This window comes from Molothrus aeneus, chromosome 12, assembly GCF_037042795.1.
Source record: "Molothrus aeneus isolate 106 chromosome 12, BPBGC_Maene_1.0, whole genome shotgun sequence".
NCBI classification, from domain to species: Eukaryota; Metazoa; Chordata; class Aves; order Passeriformes; family Icteridae; genus Molothrus; species Molothrus aeneus.
In genome coordinates, this window is record NC_089657.1 from 4991371 (window position 1) to 5004804 (window position 13434).

Consider the following 13434-nt stretch of genomic DNA (forward strand, 5'->3'; position numbering starts at 1 on the left):
CCAGACTTCCTGAAGGCTTTAAGGCACCATGATCTCCACACTTTGTCCCTGAGGATGCCCTCCATGGCTCCCAGGAAGTTCTGAGTCTGGAGGAGGCCAGAGAAGCTCTGATAAGAGGAAAGGCTGAGGGAACTGGGGTGGTTCAGCATGGGGTGACCTAATTGTGGCCTTCCAGTACCTGAAGGGAGCCTGCAACAAATACGGAGAGAGACTATTTACAAGGGCCTGGAGTGATAGGACAATGGAATGGCTTCAAACTGATGGACAGTAGGTTTAGATTAAATATTAGGAAGAAATGCTTCCCTCTGAGGGTGGTGAGGCCCTGGCACAGGTTGCCCAAGAAGCTGTGGCTGTTCCATCCCTGGAAATGTCCAAGGCCAGGTTGGACAGGGCTTGGAGCAACCTGGGGTAGTGGAAGGTGTCCCTGCCATGGCAGGGGTGTAACTGGATGGGCTTTGAAGTCCCTTTGAAGCCAGACCATTGGACTCTGTGACCATCAGAGAGGCGGGCACAGGGAGATCCCTCGGGTGCGGGCAGGCAGGACGGGAGGGAGCCTCTGTGTCAGGGATCGGGGGTGTCCCCGCCGTGTGTCCGTGCCGGTTATCGCCACTATCGGCACTGTCGCCGCTATCGCCGCTGCCGGGGCCGCGCTCAGCCCGCCGGGCCCGGGCCCGCCCTGCGGCTCGCGGGGCACTGTGGGAAGCAGAGGGAACTATGGCGGATGGTGAGGAACCGTAAGTGCCCTGTATGTGTGTGCTCGGCCGGCCCTGCCCCGGGCCCGGGGTCCCCTCTCCCTCCTCCCCGGTCTCTGTAGCGCGATACTGACCCTTCTTTTATTCTCTCTCTTTTAGGGAGAAGAAAAGAAGGAGGCTAGAGGAGCTGCTGGCGGATGGGTTAGTGCGGGGCTGCGGGCGAGCGGGGCAGGGGCAGCGCTTGCTGGGGCGGGGGTAGGTGAGGGCGAGCCGCAGCCCCGCAGGAGCTGAGGGCTGGGAGGAGGCTGCGGGGCCCGCGGGGGAGGAGGGAGCCCCAGGGGAGCTGCCGTAGGTGGGGCAGGGCCCTTGAGCAGCCCGGGCTGGGGGAGAGGAAGCCCCCGGGGAGAGCAGCGGGGCGGGAGTGGCGGGCTCGCAGCTTGGCATGGTGTGCTGAAGAGCTTGGTGAGGAGACGGGGAAAAGCTGCCTGGCCGGTCAGGGACCTGGGAGGGCCTCTAGGCTAGAAGCAGGTGACTTAAGGTTTTGGCTGAAAATTAAAAATCCAGAACTGCAGAACAGTTGTCTCTGCGCATTAAAACTCTTAAAAATCTACGCACCTGCCTTAAAGGCCGTGAAAACGAATGTTGAGAAATGTTGAACATCATCTGCTTCCATCCCTTAACTATTCCATTCCATTGCGTCCCTGTACCCTGGGTCAGCAGGCAGGCCTGCCTGGGCTCTGGCAGTGCATGTGTGTGGGGATGGGACCGCAGCATCCCCGGGGCATGTGCGGTGGGAGGGCTGCATGCCAAGTCCCCCAAAAGCATGGAGCTTTGGAGGTGTGAGGGTGGCAGGGAGAAAAGTCTGAGCTTAAAGCGATGTAAGGACTGTGGTGCTCTGATATTTCAAACAAAATTTAAAATTAAAATAACTCAAATAAATAAGAAAGTTGTTGAACTCTTATACCTGGTCATGCTGTAACAGCACAAAAAATAAACACTTGAGAAAACTGTCTGTGAAATAAAACATAAATATCAGGTTGAGTTACAGATGCTTTTCAGATCTCCACAATGTCCAACCCTCTAAAAAACCAACTGTAGTCTAATTGTGAAAGTGAAACTAGATCTTAGCATTTTTATCAATTAGGAAGGAAAATATACACATCTAAACAGAAAAGGAGTGCTGCTGTTTAGTAGCTGTTTATAGGGACTATATAAAAGAATTTTAAAAATTTTTCTTAATGTCACCAAGCACAGCTTCTACACTCATTTCCAGAAATATTAAAAACGATAATATCCATAGAAGCAGTTTTTGTGATGTCTGTTGACCCATTTTAGGTGCTTAATGCACCTCCTGAAATCTGTTGTACAGCAGATGAGGAGTTCTGCAGAGGGGGTGTTTTGTTTATTTACACCATTTCCCATTATGTGAAATATGTGTATTTTCAGATTATTGTGAAAACTAGAGGAGATTCAAAAGTGCATCTGAGGTCAAAAGACCCTTATGAATTCAAGTAATTTTTGTAGGTTTTATTTAACTGCTCATTTAGTAACTTCCCTCAACAGTTAATGAGGGGAGTTCAGTCTGCAATCAAATTATCCTAGAATCCTGGAATGGTTTGGGTTGGAAGGCACCTTAAAGATCATTTTGTTCCAACCCACTGCCATGGGCAGGGACCTCACAGGTGAATTATGATTTATTTATTCCTGCAGTTTAGGGAAGTTTTTCCCTGTTACTGAAAATCTTTGGCAAAATCCATTGCCTAAGTTCACTTACTTTGGCATACTGTGTTGTCCAAGTTGTGAATTCTGTGAAGATAAAGGAACTCACTCCAGATGTTTTCACCACATTTGCCTTTGATTTTGAGATGACTTATGAAAAAGTTATAATAAATTCTAAACATTACCCAAGAGTTATTAGGCAAGTGCTTTTTATAGTGCTTCATAGGAGAAAGCAGGTGGAGAAAGCATAGGAGAAAACACTTTATCAGTGGTGACACATCCTTTGCTACTCAGTATTGGCTCTTTTATAACGAGCTCAGTTTTATATTAACATAGAACATAATCATATTTATTGAGCTTCGCTTCCCTATTTATTTAAAAGGGAAGTAGGTGTTGATCTTATAGTAGAACAATACTTGAGAGCTGATTTTGAACTATTCTTGTGAGTCTCTTAAAAATTTAAATTTATATTTCTGTACTATTAAAAGTGACCTGCAAAAGAAGAAAAGGGTATTGGAGTATTTGATGTAAAATTCTGCCTTGAAAATTTAAAGGAAGATAACTGGAAACATTCCTTATTTTTCAAGTGAGACTGTTCCTGCAGACAGGCTCGAGGATGCCTGAAAAATGGGGCAATTCTAATTCCATGGTACCACTTGAGAGTGAAGAACATTCAAGATTCATGTCTTTCAAAAATATTTGTCTAAATAAAGTACCCTGAAGATTCAGAGGATGATGTTGGGGCATGTTACTGTAATTTATTCAGAGCCTCACAATTGCAGTTTACAGACTGATAAGTCTGTCAAAAAAAGATACAAGACTTAACTGATGAAAAAACAATCACCTTCAAAATTGAAAGGAACAAGCTCTTTTTGTGTGTCCTCTTCAAATTTGAGGGAAATAAAAGTAATAAGACTGGGCCCTTTTTAAACTGCAGGTCAACTTTTACTAGTAACAGTTAAATCAGTGGGTTTATTGAAATGCCTGGGTTGTTTTTTCCCCTCTGTGCATATTTTTATTATTGCTTTCTAGTTCCACAAATAAAACCCACTCATGCAAATACTCATATGCATAACTTACAGGCATAAAGAATATGCAGATGCATTTGTAGGAATGATCAATAATTTAGGTGTTCTTTGCATAGAAAGTTGGAGGTGTGGCTTTTCCTGTGTGATGTTGCAGCTGAATTTACTGTGTTCTGTGCAGAATGGCTGTTGATGGTGGGTGTGGGGACTCTGGAGACTGGGAAGGTCGCTGGAACCATGTAAAGAAGTTCCTCGAGCGATCTGGACCATTCACACATCCCGATTTCGAGCCAGGCACTCAAGTGAGAAAGACTTAATTTCAATCAAATATCTGTAGAGTGTGTTGCAAATTAATGTGAACAGGTTCATTAAGTGACCACCAGCAATGTGTGAGTACTAAAGCTGCATGAAAAGCTTGTGTTTTTATCAATTGAACATTGTGGTCCTAGGAGAATGTGTTGTGTTCCTTTTATAAGTTTGTATTTTTAAGTTGTACACTGTCAACTTTAAGCTTGCTGTTATCATATATAAATATATAGCAATGTATGAATTATGCTGGTTTTGAGTTTCACATGAAAAATAGCAGCATTTGAATCTCCATTTTTAAGTAATTTGATACAGGGAGGAATTTATTGTACTTAAATTAGTGTTAATATGAGTATTTTGGGAATGGGATAAGGTGTGTAGTGGGGTAGACTGTTTTAAATATTTCTTCTGCTTCTTTTGTTGTACATTTTGTTTCAGAGCTTTTGGTTTAAGGTATTTTCCTGTTACCTTTTTAATGTACTGTTCCATTGTTTACTAGTTGGACACTGGGGTGAAGTAGAACAGTTCACAGAGAGCAGTGATATACTTAACATTTTCAATTCTTTCTGTCCAGCAATGTTATCTATCTGTTTAGATTTATTTTGTATAATATATATGTGAAATATCTGAAGAAGGAAAGCATTATCACCGTAAACCAAATAATAATAAGAGTGGACCTTGATTTTTTCATGGTCAAAAGTAATATACTGGTATCAGCAAAGGTCTTGATTCTCTCTAAGTGGGGATACAAGAACTGCATGAACTCAACAAGTGATTAAAGTCCAATATGTAATTACTCCTGCAAATGCAAAGCTGCTTTATCTGTAACTCACTAGGCACTGAAAATTTAGGGTAAAATGTTTGTAAGGCTTATGAAGTAAAGCACAAATTGTATTAATTTTTTGTTTTATGTTTTCTGCAGGCCCTTGATTTTTTGTTAAGCACATGTAAAGTGTTAGTTATTGGAGCAGGAGGATTAGGATGTGAACTCCTGAAAAACCTGGTAATTATTGTGTTTTAACCCTTTTCTTCTTCGAATTTTCTCTGTTTCTTTTTCTTTTTTTATTTGACAAAACTGTCTTTTTTAATTAGCTAATTTTGCAGTTCTGGTTGTATATAGCTACTAGAATTTTAAGTTTTAATCAACATGTGCAACATGTGTAAAATACATGTTGATACAGACAATAAAGATGAAGGATGCACTTGAAAGGTGGTATTTATCCTGTTACTGTGGTTTTCATCCTCACAAGCACTCATATTTATATCAGTGTATCAGTGTTATGATCCCATTTGAGTTTGGTAGTTTGGACTATTACTCTACTTCCCCATGTTTCTATTTAAGAACACGGATTTCTGTTGCATGGGATAGCTCTGTTTTTTCAGAAAATGTAAAGGGAAAAGTTTCAAAGTCTTTACATTTAAAAAAAAGAGTCTTAAAGGAAAATGTAAGTCATATTTTGTATATGACTCAGATTTTTTAGAGTCACTTCAGAACATCACAGCTCATTTATTTCCTCCAAAGCCCATGTTTTACAGCATTTATTTCCCTTTAACTGCAGTTCACATTGTGTCTTTGAGTGTGACTGATGTTGCTACTTTACCAGATCAGACCCACCATACATTTTTAAGGCAATTTTACTGTAAAGTTATTGCCAGATGCAGGGATGGCCTGCATGCAAATGGAGATGAGGCAGAGCTTCTGTTTTAACCCTTTTCTTTGAACCTTCACTGAACCTTTGTCAGAGGTTCAGTGTGTTCTTAGATAGGGAGGTGATTTTTGTTTGCCATCTCCTTCAGCACTGACTGCCACAGGAATGCTGCCTTGTTTTGAACTGTGATATCTGGGTCAATATGACAGACTCATTCATGTGGAAATGGTTAATGTCCCAAACCTCAACAGGAATTTTAAAAAAGCCTTTTAAAGGAAATAAACTTTGTTTTTCCTATTCCTGCCAAGCATGGAAGTGCTTGTGGTATTAAATTCTGTGCTTTTTTCCCCCAGTGGGCTCTTTTGATTTACTCCAGCCATGAAGGAATACTGCAGTTTCCCTTTATAGATCAGCCTACCGTTGGCTTCCCTGTGTTAGCATTAGGTAGGCCAAAGCAATATTGCCTTCAGGAGAGCATTGTCTTTGACTTTGGAATGTTATTAATTCCATCTGTCTGAATACCAGCGTTAGCAGCCCAACAAAACGCCTTTGAAAAAGAATGACCATGTACCTGTCTGCCCAGACAATGAGGAGCAAATCCATTTGTTCCTCCAAAGGTTGCTGTTTTGGCATGTGGAGTGAATTCTGGAGCTTTGTGAGCATTTAATTTCCTGTTAAATGAAGCTGACCTTCTCTTTTCCCAGGCACTGTCTGGCTTCAGACAGATCCATGTTATTGACATGGATACTATAGATGTTTCTAACCTTAATCGACAGTTTTTGTTTCGGTGAGTGGTATTTTACATTTTCACTGTTTAACTTCTGGGTTTTTTAAAATGTACCTTAATAAAACATGTTAATATATTCATTTTTTTGGTTGGACAAGAGGTCATTAAAGATTACTGGACCTTCACATCACAATAGTACTCAGAATTAACTAAAAATTGCATATGATTTCTTCTTATTTTGGACTCTGTGGCATAAAGAAAATCAATCTATGTTCCTTGACATTCCAGTACAGCTAATGACTATTGGAAAAGGTGATACCAAGGAATAAATGCACACAGATTGAGATCTCAGATTTTCTGGTACCTTTTTCATCCAAGTACAGTGAACAATCATTGGATGTTTTTGGTGCTGTTAACCATAGTTAATTCTATGACTCTCACATCTGATGCTTTACAGGGATCATGGAATGGTTTGGGTTGAATGCCTTAATATTATCCCATTAAATAAATTGTCCTGAAGTAACAATTAGCCACTCACTTGGTATTGAAATGTATATAGATTGGAAAGTCAAAATCTGCTAAAATCAAGCTTTTGGGATTGCTTGGGTTTTTCCCAGAGCGAAGGATGTGGGGCGGCCAAAAGCAGAAGTTGCAGCAGAATTCCTGAACAGCCGCATTCCCAACTGTGCTGTGGTTCCGTATCCTTTCACAGAGAAGCCTGAAGGCTTCTGTATCCTAGAAAACTCTGTGGGTGGTAAGAGTATCTGAAGTATTTTGCTGCCATCCTGTTTCTCATACAATAAAGGACACATTCATTCAGCTCGTGAGTTGAGAATTCTTTCTCCGTATTAACATACAGGGAATCTGCATGGGAAAGGCTCAGAAATTATTTTGTATTTTTCCACTGAGTCTTTTTATTCAAGTGCAATATTGTAATTTTCACTGAGATAATGGAATTATTCACCAGAGAGTTTTGAGTAAGCACTGGTAGAAGGCATTAGTTTATAAACACAGAGCAGCACTTACTGATAAAGGACTTGGTGAGAGCACATATTTTGAGCTTCCTAAATATTTCACCTGCTGAACTTTGCTGTTTAGGACTATTCCACTGTGCCCTTTACTAGTTTTGTGAGATGTTACAGCTTCAGCTGTGGGAATTTAATCTCAGATCACATAGTTTTTTAGAAGGTGTTGTATAGAATTACAGTAATAAATTAGATAATATTTTGGTTAGCAAATAGAAAACAGTAAACTTAACTATGAATATATTCCTTTACTGGGCTTGCATTCAGATATTTTAAAAAGATTCAAGACATGGATGAAAGCTTCTATCGACGTAAGTGGAATTTGTTTTCCTGACAAACACCCACGGGTGCTTTAGGGGACCCTTGCAGATGTTGCTGCTCACTGCTTTTCCTGGTACTTTGCTGCTAATTATTTTAGTCTTCCACAGTATACTGGAAGTAGAAGTAACACATAGACAAAATCTAAATACATCTATGATACAGGCAGTCTAGGGGAGTAGCTAAGCTACTGTCACTGTCCCTGTTATGGACAGAATACTTTGCTTGTCTTAGGAAGTCTGCATTAGTGTAGATTTTGAATAATGTTTTTTTCTCCCCAGAGTTTCATATTATTGTTTGTGGGCTGGACTCTATAATTGCAAGAAGATGGATAAATGGCATGCTGGTAAAGTTTTCAATCTTCTTAATGCCTGATTATTGCTTGAGTTTAGATGACTAAAATGAAATACACTTGCATAGAATGTGTCATGAGAATGAATGAGAGCTGTTGAAACCCACAGCTTTCTGTATACCTGTTTTCTTTCTGTGAGCAGGATGAAATGCAGGCTCTCTTACCTGCCCTTTTCTTGAGAGTGTTAGCCAACATCTGTGCAGTGCCCTGCAGGGATAATTTCATAGTTAGGTTACATTGCTTGTGGCCTTCTTCAGTCAGCTTTTGAAGATCAAGACAGAAAGCTCCAGAGATGCTCCCACTGTGAATTTTTTCTTCTTTACCCAAACAGTATTTATTATGCTGCAACTTGTAAATGCCATTATATATCACTGTTACAGAATTCAGTGACCAGAAAATTGGTAATTTTATAATTGTGAATTTGTTTGTAAAACAATGATCTAGAGTATCTATCTGTATTAAAATAAAAAAGACAAAAGCAGAACAAGTCGAGAATCAAACCTTCAACCAAACCTTCAGCCATTTGTTCTGATGAACTATAAGACCATATAGCATAGCATAGCAAATAATAGCATTTATCAGGGGAGTAAGGGGAGGATGTAGAGGGTGAAGGTGGTTGATAAAGTCTTGTGCACTGACAAATACATTTAAAATAAACTGTACATTAAGTACTCAATAGTTGGGTGTAGCTTTAAGAATAAAATTGTAGGATTTTTTTTTCTTCCTGCAACTTGTTTATAAACCCAAACCAAACAAAAACCAACTCCCCACCCCCTTTATTTGTTAGATGTCATTTTTGCATTATGAAGATGGTGTCCTGGATCCAAGTTCCATCATACCCCTGATAGATGGAGGGACAGAAGGTTTCAAAGGCAATGTCCGTGTGATCATTCCTGGGATGACAGCGTGTGTTGAATGCACGCTTGCACTTTACCCACCACAGGTAATTCCCCCAGTGAAATTGCCATCTCTTCATATTCCTCTGCTTTGCTGGTTTCTTTTCTTAGTACTACACCTAATGTGTCATTGTTTCTTCTGGTTTTCTTCCCCTGCCCAACCAGGTCAATTTTCCCATGTGCACCATTGCATCTATGCCCAGACTGCCAGAGCATTGCATTGAGTATGTCAGGATATTGCAGTGGCCAAAGGAACAGCCTTTTGGAGGTAATTAATATATTGTAATGGTGCTAAATGAACATTTCTCCTTTTAATTAACTTGAGTTGGGTGTGTGCTTTTAATAAAACAATCCTGACTCTTAACCTTGTGTGGTTCATTGTCATATTGAATCTAAGCCTCCTCTGAGCTGGAGATGGATTTTCTCTTCTTGAATTCACTCTCCTGTACCATATTTGCTCCTGTTTCTCACACTGCACAGTGTCTTTCCTGAATTGAAATGTAACCTGTAACAGCTCTATAAATTGTGCAGTGATGATAGTTTGTGTATAGGATGTGTTAAAACTAAAGATGTTTGTAAAAATAATACTTTGGTTATTTAAAATGTCAAGTTTCAATAGCTTCATGAGTATTCATTATAAATTAAAACAGGGATTTTTTTAGACAAAAAAGAATGCTGTGTTTCAGAAGAACTTTTATAATTGCAATTTATCTCTAAATTCTTTACTGTAGAAGGTATTGCATTGGATGGAGATGACCCTGAACATATACAGTGGATTTACCAGAAGTCTTTAGAAAGAGCATCACAATTTAATATTAAAGGTGTTACCTACAGACTCACCCAAGGTAAGGGGATGGCATTTCACCAAGTTGTAGCATTTGCACCTAGGCTGGATTGGCATTCTTTGTATTTGTTATGACTAAGCTGGCAGCTGTGCAGGGATAATTCTCCTCACCCTTAAAACAGAAACAAGCAGCTTGTTTCCTGTGCCAGCACAAATATTTTTATGACAAATCAGATGTTCAGGCATTCATGATGAATCAGAGGAACTTATCTGGGATAAAGCTGAACATTCTTTTTGCTATTTTATTTTTAACTTGGAGCAGCTCCACAGTTTACATTACATGGTGACCACTCTTGCTGGTTCAAAGAGTAAAAACAAAGGGACTTGATTGTCTTTTTAGCAACATTTTGTGCCAGTTCAGGCTGGTTAAGTCTATGGCATCTGTTCCTCTCTGCTGTCCCTGCCTCTGTTCACATGCAAGTGTGGTATGCTGACACTCATTTAATCAGCATTTCAAACACTAACCAAATAGAAAACTCAACTATCTTTCCTTTGTGCATTTCCCAGTTTAACAGGAAAAGAACAGTTTTAATTTTCCCTGCTAAATGCAGAATACTTCTTTCAGAGTTTGTTCAGTAGTTCTCTTTGTTTGATACCTGCTTTTTTTCAATGTGCTTGATTCATTCCTAAAATAAAAAAGTGTCCAAGTACTGCAGCAGCATGCCATTATACATGGTTGTTACAGAAATTCCTGGACACTTGAAAGTACCTTTGGACTCACCCTTTGAAATTATTCTGTCTAAAAGTAGTCTCTTAGTAGAGTTTCCTAGAAAACCCAGATCTGTATGTTTTGTTTTTACAGGGGTGATTAAACGAATTATTCCAGCAGTAGCTTCTACAAATGCAGTAATTGCAGGTATGCTGTAAGAACTCATTTCACTTCTACTTTACTGACTTGAGAGTTTTGTGGGACAACAATTTGGAATTGAGAACCTGGAGAGGATAATAGTAAATTTTAAATGTGTCTGGTTTATTCTTACAGTTGTATTTCTGTTTTCCATAGAGAAACTGTAAGTGACTGAATAAATGTTATCACTCTGGGAGAGAGCAAAAGCATTTAAGACTGGGGAGAAAAATTGAAAAACACAGTACATAGGCTTGACATAGTCTCAGATTAGTGCCAAATCTATGGTGTTCATGCACAGAACTACCAGCTGCCTTCAGGTGTTTATTTTTCTCTTTATAGATTGTTATACTTGATTGTTTCTGTCACTTTTTGTACAACTGTGTGGTGTCTCCATGTCTGGTAGAGCTAGGTGAAGAAATTCTTTTTTCTCATTCCAGCTGTTTGCGCCACTGAAGTTTTTAAGATAGCCACAAGGTATTTAATTTCTTATTAATTACAGACATGATTTCCAGCAGAATGCCATGTATCAACACTGACATATTTGTCATTACAGTGCATATGTTCCTCTTAACAACTACTTGGTGTTCAATGATGTGGATGGATTATACACATACAGTTTTGAAGCTGAAAGAAAGGTTAGTGCCATTAAAGGTTTGAAGGAATTTTTCCTTGATTTGTATTTATGCACTTTGTGTGTATTTCTGAACCTCACTATTGAATCAGTCAGCCCCTAGCACTGAATAATAATATTTCTGAAGTTTTAAAAATGAAAATTACAGTGTTACTGGTCTGCTATTTCTTCAAAGTAGAGCTACAGAATAAGGTCTTCAAACCTAAGATAACTCATGGGCAGATCTTCTAAAAAAGAGGTTATGGCAAAAATTGATCTGAAAGTCTGTAGTATTGGATTTTATGTCAGATGAAATTTGTCATTCATAAATACTTAGGTACTGTTGGGAGGCAATCAGTGACAGACTTCAGAAGGAAATGGGTTTTGTCATTAATATTGACAACTATTAATATTTCTACAGCTAAAATTTAAAAAAAAACACAACACAAACACTTTATGGACCTTACTAGCAGCATTTCTGAAATCATCTTTAACATAATGTGTATTCTTGTGCTGTTTTGTGGTAGGAGAACTGTCCAGCCTGCAGCCAGCTTCCCCAAAACATAGAGATTTCCCCATCAGCTAAATTGCAGGAGATCCTGGATTACTTAACAAATAATGCTTCATTGTAAGTTGCAACCATTCTGAGTAATTTGATAATTTGTTGGTTTAGTGCTTATAAAGGGTAATTTTAAAATGTGTTGTTAACCTGATTCCCTGGTTTTGTTTTGTTCTGTTTATTTGTTTGGTTTTTAATGTTTTATATATAGGCAGATGAAATCTCCTGCAATCACAGCAACTATGTATGGGGGAAATAAAACACTTTATTTACAGGTAATCTGAACATACATAATTGTCTTTAATATTCTGAATTTGCTTACTTTACTGAATTTGAAGAAAAAAAAACTGGCTTTTTTTTTTTCTTTTTTTTTTTTAATTTGCAGACAGTAGCTTCAATTGAAGAACGAACAAGGCCGAATCTTTCCAAGACACTAAAAGGTATCGTGGAGTTGTCAGGTATTGAGTTTCAAGTTAGAGAAAGTCAGTCTCACCCCTCTGTGTGGATATTTAGCTTTGCTTGCATTATGCAGTAGAATTTGCTTCATTGTCCTTGTACATTCAATACACATTCAATTTTAGTTTCACATTTCCCAGGTATATCAGTTGTTTAAAGGTGAAGTGCAGGCAGATGCACAGAACATTGCAACCAAATATCTGCTGTAAATTACACACTCTCCAGTAGAGTTTTATATATATTTCTCAACAAGGTCTGTTTCCTGGTTAAATTATGTTAATATAACTTAGCCAGTGAGCTGTTTCCTTTATTTAATCACATTTACGGTTTGTGGGGATAGCATTTCTTATTTTTTTGGGCTTCTTGAAAAGGCAAAGCACATGGGTTTAATTAAATTAATTAAGCTTTTCTTTCTGTTTCAGAACTGGGGCTTGTGGATGGCCAGGAACTTGCAGTTGCTGATGTTACTACACCACAGACTATGTTGTTCAAACTTCACTTTACCACTTAATTTATTCATAAGTAAAGTGCAAATACAGCAAGAGAAGTCTGTGCCCACCTTATAAAACAAACATACTCTGTGGGTGTTAAGGCAGCCTGAAAAGTTCCTGTTAGTGCCAGCATGGTTGAAGGTTAGGAAATCTAAATGAATCACCATATTTCAGAATTGTATGTAGAAGCCAATATTTGGTGGATTATATTTGTATAAATGCTTATTCATGTACAGACCTCTGATGTATAGAAATACACTTTTCCCAGGTTTTGTTGTCAAAATGTTCATGCTAATGTACTTTCAAACACATGGAACTTTAAGGTGGCCAAAAGTCTTGTTTTCAACATGTGTGCACACAGATATGCAAAGAAAAGATGTTTTTAAAAGGAACCACAACAATCTGGTTATAAGTTTAGCACTCCTGAGACTTACTGAGTCACCTTAAACCAAAGGAGGCAGTGGATTAAAATGAGGATTTCCCTCTTATTTGGTATTGATTTGATCAATTTTATGGAAGGTGTTAAATATGGAAGAGATGGCTTTGTTTACAAGAAACACAAAAGGAGAAAATTATCGACTGGTACATGAAAATACAGGTGTGTCTCTTCACTGTCCCCAAGCAGCCACCATGCACAGCATTGCAAAATTATGTTCAAATATCATTGGTGCTGTCAAGGTATTTATTAATAAAAAAAACAGAAAGACACCTGAGTCTGTGGCTTTTCTGTGGACATTCAAGAGCATTTATAACCTCCATTAAAAAATCTGGAGCATCATTTGGCTACTTTAGTCAGAGACTTAAGGAGTGCCAGTGAATTCTAGTCTGATGTGTTAGCTGCGTTTGAAGTTCACAGTTTTTTAACTATGAACTGCATAGCTTAAAAGGACGAGAATTAATGGGTACAAATTGAACTAG

General features: G+C 38.7%; 1 protein-coding gene across 4 annotated transcripts; it reads left to right on the forward strand.

Moving 5' to 3' along the window:
* The first annotated feature begins 631 nt into the window (after positions 1 to 631).
* On the forward strand, positions 632 to 13224 carry UBA3 (ubiquitin like modifier activating enzyme 3). Of its 4 annotated transcripts, none has more exons than XM_066558170.1 (18): positions 651 to 734; positions 852 to 893; positions 3618 to 3738; positions 4665 to 4745; positions 6096 to 6178; positions 6736 to 6816; positions 7411 to 7454; positions 7743 to 7807; positions 8601 to 8756; positions 8875 to 8977; positions 9441 to 9554; positions 10356 to 10409; positions 10838 to 10874; positions 10954 to 11035; positions 11538 to 11638; positions 11781 to 11844; positions 11955 to 12009; positions 12448 to 13224. In XM_066558170.1, exons 1-18 carry the CDS (start codon positions 715 to 717, stop codon positions 12534 to 12536), a joined length of 1392 nt encoding a protein of 463 aa, XP_066414267.1. In that variant the 5' UTR covers positions 651 to 714; the 3' UTR covers positions 12537 to 13224. The 4 variants fall into 4 exon arrangements, with proteins under 4 accessions (XP_066414264.1, XP_066414267.1, XP_066414265.1 ...); XM_066558168.1 differs by having other exon boundaries at positions 686 to 745; XM_066558169.1 differs by having other exon boundaries at positions 708 to 724.
* Positions 13225 to 13434: the final 210 nt, after the last annotated feature.